This window comes from Schistocerca americana, chromosome 9 (assembly GCF_021461395.2).
Source record: "Schistocerca americana isolate TAMUIC-IGC-003095 chromosome 9, iqSchAmer2.1, whole genome shotgun sequence".
Classification (NCBI taxonomy): domain Eukaryota; kingdom Metazoa; phylum Arthropoda; class Insecta; order Orthoptera; family Acrididae; genus Schistocerca; species Schistocerca americana.
Genome location: NC_060127.1, coordinates 1419143 through 1426030, shown reverse-complemented (window position 1 = coordinate 1426030; position 6888 = coordinate 1419143). Strand labels below are relative to the sequence as shown.

The window sequence follows — 6888 nt, the reverse complement described above, 5'->3', positions numbered from 1 at the left end:
TGATGTTAATTTTTTAATAACACAACAATTTTTTAGTAATAGCTAATAATATTATTATAAAAATCTAACGTTTTCCCCAGTGTAGTACGTAATATTGTTCACCCAAGAGGGACCCCATGGAAACACTGCAGGTGAACGTCAGCTACTACCTGAGAAAAGATGGAAAACTGTGAGCAACCGTATTCATTTCGTGAGTGTGAATCTGTATGTTTTTTTCTGAAGAAAGGGCCGTAGATCGAGATAAATTGGGAATTTATAGGCACGATCGAGCGATGCGCGGTCTCCATAACACAGTTAAAGACGGGAAAAGTTGGTGCCTTTGTCAGAGAAAGGATTCGGTCGATGGAACAATGAGAAGAGCTGTAACTTTTGATAGGAGACCACGTATTTGGTTTAGGAACGTGACATGGGGCAGAGCTCCCCACCATGTACCACTGTACCACGTACCACTCTACCACGTACCACTCTACCATGTACCATGTACCACTGTACCACATTCCACTGTACCACTGTACCAGTGTACCATGTACCACTGTACCATGTACCACTGTACCACGTAGGACTCTGCCACATACCACTGTACCATGTACCACTGTACCACATGCCACTGTACCACGTACCACATTCCACTGTACCACATTCCACAGTACCACTGTACCACTGCACCACTGTACCACTGTACCATGCACCACATACCAATGTACCACTGTACCACATACCACTGTACCATGTACCACTGTACCACGGACCACAGTACCATGTACCACAGTACCACATACCACTGTACCACGTACCACTGTACCACGTACCACTGTACCAAGTACCATGGTACCACATACCACTGTACCACATACCACTGTACCACATTCCACTGTACCACATACCACGTACTATTACACCACTGTACCATGTACCACTGTACCACGTACCACTGTACCACGTACCACTGTACCACTGTACCACATTCCACTGTACCACGTACCATGGCACGACGGCAGGGAGTGTGAGCGACTGGCGAGTGCGCGAGCGGACCTCGGCGGTTCCAGGCACTCAGCCGAGGCGAGCGGCGACGCCACAGCTGCTGCTGCTGCTGACGAGTCGGTGAAGCGCGTCTAGAAGCTTCCTGACGGCCGTGTTGCCTCCCAGTGTTGTCGAGAGTCCGATGAGTTATTCCAACTCATATCAGCCCAGGAAATTAGTTGTAAGCAAACACATTAAAACTCTTCTACCACACCGCCTTCTTTAAGCTTGTATAAACCGGACTTCCGTTAGCACACGAAATCAGTTGTTCAATAATCGACGTGAAATCAGGTGGAACGCAGTTTGGGTCCTTTGCCAGTGCGACGTTGCGCAGTCCAGTCGTTTCTTCCTCGTCCCGTTTGCGAGCGAACAGGAAAGATGACAAGGTGCGGTGGCTTGCATGTAGATGTGGATGTCGAAGTGGATGTGGAAGTGGACACGCACGGCCGCAACAGAGAACGTGGCGGGCGCGTCACAAATGTGCGCTGCGAGTGCGTGGGAGAGTGCGTCTGGCAGTGCGTGTGGCCGGCAGCCAGTCCCCCCTCCCCCTCTCCCCCTCTCCATCACGCAGCACGCACGCAGAACACACCGTGTCCAACAGTTTCCACGAGACAGATGTGAGATGCTTTCTCTTCTGCTGCCTTCCGCCACTACAGTGGAGTACTTCCTGACCGCCAACATTCATGTAATGACCTTTTCGTTTTACTTCCACAGCTCGTAATTGGAATTTTGATATTACACTCATTCCTGAACTAAAAATTTCACGCTTATGTTCACCTCGAAAATGTTTGTAGCTTTGTAGTAGTAAACGTTTTTGTTTTGCATCAATCGACGTCCTGTCTATAGAGAAATGTGAGTGACACAAACCATACTGTAGACCTGTTTCCATATTTTACTGAATACCTGTTTCCATCTTGCCTCGTCTCGTCTTGTGCAGACAGCGACAGATTACGACCGCAGGTCGGCCTCGTTGAGGACGCGCGACGCACGCGTGTTCGGTGCTCTTTGTCTGCCACGTACTGCCTCAAGAGTCAGCGGTACAAAGCGGTCGCGACCGGATCAGCCGTCTGCCGTTGACTGTGGAGGAAACGGTAACAAGTAACTGAAACGTACAGTAAACACAGTGCAAACAATGTTTGCGCAATTCTGGTTGTTCGACATAGGCTATTTTCATTTTAGAAGTAAGCAATTTATTTCGCGCTTTTCCGCTATTAGTTAATCGCGGCCTGCTGTACATATTCGAGTTGTCTCTGTCACATATACTCACATATTTTACCTACTGGAAGTTTCTGTGCAGGAGGCTCTGTGTAATAAAGGATACTTATAAAAGTGGTGATAATAGGCACAATTTTCACACATGTGCGTTCCGTATGTAAAATGATAAAATGCGAGACCATTATGCGGGTCTCTGTCGCTTCGACAGCGTAAACCGAACAATATTTGTGACTATATCTATGAAAATTGATGACGCTTTCATCCACCTTGTGTCGTCACCATCGCACGGTCATTCCCTCGGAGGAAAGTCAGAATTCTACAGAAGGGTGGCTAATTCGCTGTGATTTTACTGAGGAGAAACACACTACGTATTTGCGGCTATCTCAGGAGAAAGATCATCACTTTATTAGTGCGTTTAATTGATTTACTTGGAGCTATAAATATTTTATTTCAGAATAATCGCAAAAATTCAAAAATTCACGGTTAAAACAGTAAGAACAATCCGTTTTCTTAACTTTTATTTGCACAGTTAAAGACAAGCACGCAGTCGCCCATACAGAAAACGACTATCGAAGCGACTAGAAACGCAATGAAACTTGAAACTCAATCCACGTCGCCTCGGGGAAGTGTACTGTTTCGGGCCCTATCATTTCCGTACTTAGCTTCGCTTAAATTCAATAAAAAAACGGAAATGGAAAAGGGCAAAGTTGGAAGCAACATCGATAAACACACACATGGTATCGCAACTGTGGAAAAGGCGTTCCGTTTACTGCGGTTTTAGATAATTTATGAAAAATACGTTGTACTTCAGTTATTTGTGATATAGCTTGTAATTGAAATACTGCCTTACAGCATGTAAGCAACTAGAAGTGATGGGAAAAATCTCTTTTTATATAACGATCCGAGAGCGTAAAATGGCACTTTAGTAGGTATTGTAAATAGCTTTTTTGAGTTCGTTATTTTGATACTAAGTTTCAGTACTGAAGATGCGATCGAGGAAGCTGTCCCAGGTTATTCAGTGGCCAGATAACAAACAATGTAGAATAACATTAATCGCGTGTTAACTGTTAACCACGTACCCACGCCCTTTACGAGTCAAGTACGTTGCCTGCGGCTGGTGACACGCAGCGCCGAGTACAATGTAGCTTCATCACAAGTTCTGATAAGGCTCTTTATACCAGTAGGTCCCACGTGGTACCTTTACTGCTCTCGGTATCAGTTGTCGTTTCTACTGTAGTATCTCGTGATGTACTTCGGTTTGTCTTTTTCTTGCAACGTAGACGAACGAACAGATTCAGCTGAAGCTTCCTGGCAGATTAAAACTGTGTACCGGGCAGAGACTCGAACTCGGGACCTTTGCCTTTCGCGGGCAAGTGCTCTACTGTCTGAGGTACCCATGCACGACTCACGCCCCCTCCTCACAGCTTTACTTCTGCCAGTATCTCGTCTCCTATCTTCCAAACTTCTAGAAACATCCCCCAGGCTGTGGCTAAGCCATGTCTCCACAATATCCTTTCTTCCAGAGTGCTAGTTCTGCAAGGTTCGAAGAAGAGCTTCTGTGAAGTTTGGAAGGTAGGAGACGAGATACTGGCAGAAGTAAAGCTGTGGGGTAGCTCAGACAGTAGAGCAGTTGCCCGCGAAAGGCATAGGTCCCGAGTTCGAGTGTCGTTCCGACACACAGTTTTAATCTGTCAGGAAGTTTCATATCAGCGCACACTCCGGTGCAGAGTGAAAATCTCATTCGAGCTTCAGCTGAGGCTTTGCGTTAAATGAGAGACTTGAAACAAACACTTCGATTCCGGCGGTTGGTACCGACACATTCAGTGACACACGACGCTGTGGGGGGGATTTCTTATGTTATTTCTGTGATTAGAAACGAATTGGCAGTATCAGCCCACTTTTGACGTTGTACGTCGCCTGGCCCGGACGGACACGTACGCTCGGGAAGGCTGTCCTTAGCGAGACGGCCGACAGCTGTTGGTGCTGGTCCTCGATATCGCGGTTGCTGGCACTGAGACGCAGCTGACTTCAGAGCCGGTCCCACACCCCTTGCCGGCCGCGGGGGTGCCTTAAAACCACGCCGACACGTGACGCGTGCGGACGAGTTTTCTCCAGCAGTACTGTAGCGTGGGGGACGACAACTCACGCGGACACGTGTGGTGTGCGTACTGTAAAACCTTCAGTACACACACCATCAGATTATTTGACTTGTCGCTCTAACGAAGTAGGCGAGTGTCAGCAATATGTCTCGTGGTCTTATCGTGGCGTGTTTATCTTCTGCCGTTAGGTCAGACGATAGAAATGCCACTTGCACGCTTAGAGTAGCAGATTGACGGTGACCAACTTTAAACAGAACTTGATTAATTCTCACACACATTTATTAAAATAATAACAAACATAAAAATTACTTAACTTGGTTCTGGATGCTATTTACAATTGACAATCTGACGTTCCTTTGGTATTGGCACGTTAATCTTATTCTCACATATATCTCTCATACTTGCCAAAAGTGTCTATACACTTATCTTCATGGCTACATACAGGAATATGGTAATCTTATTAGGCGCAGACTGAAACTTGACTATAGACTGGTACAGACAAATGTAGAACTCGTACAGACTGTTGCAGACAAATGCAGACTGACTAATCAGAGGTCTGTACAGTCGTTATAATACCTAGCGCGTTCATGTATCACTGCGCGAGTGTGATGAGGAGAAAAGGTTCTACGTTAGCAGCAATCTCATTGGCTCTGTTACATATTAATACGTGGATCGGCGGAAACAGAATTTGGTCCGTCTCTATGGCAGCGCCATCTCGTAGTGCGGAGACGGACGAGCGCTGCGCCTGCGCTGTTGTGCTTAGCGGGGCGCGCTCTAGTGGGGAAGTCGTGTACGCGCTGACTGCGCGGAACTACGTACACAACAACACGCCATGTCAGAGACTGACCGCTGAGGCCGAAGAACGCCGCCAGTCACTGCCAGCCGCGACACGGAGTCGTATCCTACGCAGTGACACCAGGCTTACCACCGCTGTGCCCCTCCAAAACACTGGGAGGAAGGCAGCTTCAGCTCCCTCCAGCTCGCCACGACTCTCACCCATACTCGTCGCCGGACATAACGCGGACCCACGTATCAGCACTGACTCCCAGCCATTGGCGTCGCGGTTTTGGTGGGAGCCAACGTTCCCTGGTCTGGCTGCTGCCAGTCTCCCATCCACAAATGGTGCGGGATGGCAATGAATTTTACACCAAGTCCATTACTTGTTCACGGGTGGCAGGTCCAAATGTGAAGAGGTCACTGTTAAACGTCTGGCGCCTGCTGCTTCGGGCAGGTCCGAAGAAATTCACCATACATGTAACAGTAACATCCAATAGGTAATGAAGCTTGTATCTGTACAGATATCACTGGTGATCTTGCAGCCCTCGAAGAATGAAGCTATAATGAAAAATGGTTCAAATGGCTCTAAGCACTATGGGACTTAACATCTGAGGTCATCAGTCCCCTAGAACTTAGAACTACTTAAACATAACTAACCTAACGGCATCACACACATCTGTGCCCGAGGCAGGAGTCGAACCTGCGACCGTATCAGCCATATCGTTCCGGACTGAAGCGCCTAGAACCTCTCGGCCACAGGTCCGGCGAAGCTAAATGAAATCTCGACCTTTCGCACAGATTTTTCAACTGTACCCGTAGATATTTATCAACGCACGTAAGCAGCGAAAGGTCTAGATTTCATTAAAACCTCATTCCAATAGCTAACTCCCAATAATGAACACAAAATTAACTGTTACAAAATTATTTTAAATACGGCAGTCAAATGAACACCGGGTATGTGTCCAAACAACACGTCGCCGTAGTGGTGTAGAGTTAAAAAAATATTAAGTGTTGTAAGCGGTTCCAGACCCAAACGTTTTCGGGAGTCTTCTCTCGGTTACAACGCGAATGTGGAAATAAGAAAGACCAGCCCCGGCCGTCCTCCCTGAAACACAGCCGGTTGTGTTCGCCTCTTCCCCACGGCCAGCTCTGCGAGATTCGGGCGAAAAGAATCGCCAGTTCTACAAGCTACTCGAATAATGATAATTAAAACGAACAGCTGCATTGTAATCCGACTTCGATTATTCAAAACACGCTACTAGTTTCGACACCAAAAAGCGCCATCTTCAGGCCACAACCATAATTTCCCATCAACGTACGAATCACAATTGCAAAGACTTGGAATGGAAACAGTACAGCTTACGAAGGAAGTTACGCCAGTATCTGCGCGTGAGTGAAGCAGGACTGAACTCAACTGCATTCTGCGTGTAGCAGCAACAGAACCACCAGTCGCCAGACGACAAAGTGCCGCTCTCTTATTGTGGGCAGAAGAGAGATGGAACGACCCTCTGATTATTAGGATGAAGTACGTCACCGCCACTAGTCCAGCAGCAGCTTGTGGGACTACCCGGTCGGCCACAGTTAGATCCGAGGGCTCTGTCCGATTATAAGCCAGCGGAATGTTTCGACAGTCATACGCACGTCTTGACAAACTTTGGTGACGGCTTCCTTACACCACAACAAGAAAAAAACGTTTCGTCAGCATGCGCTCTAAAATGCATACCTTAACAGCTCCGAGCACTTGTGCAGAACAGGAGACATGTCTCACAGTAGCCGA

At 47.3% G+C, this 6888-nt stretch overlaps 1 protein-coding gene across 1 annotated transcript; it reads left to right on the top strand.

The window, feature by feature from the left end:
• The first annotated feature begins 601 nt into the window (after window positions 1–601).
• LOC124551180 (repetitive proline-rich cell wall protein 1-like) lies at window positions 602–1105 on the top strand. Its single transcript, XM_047126169.1, has one exon. It carries the CDS (start codon window positions 602–604, stop codon window positions 1103–1105), a length of 504 nt encoding a protein of 167 aa, XP_046982125.1.
• The last annotated feature ends 5783 nt before the right edge of the window (window positions 1106–6888 follow it).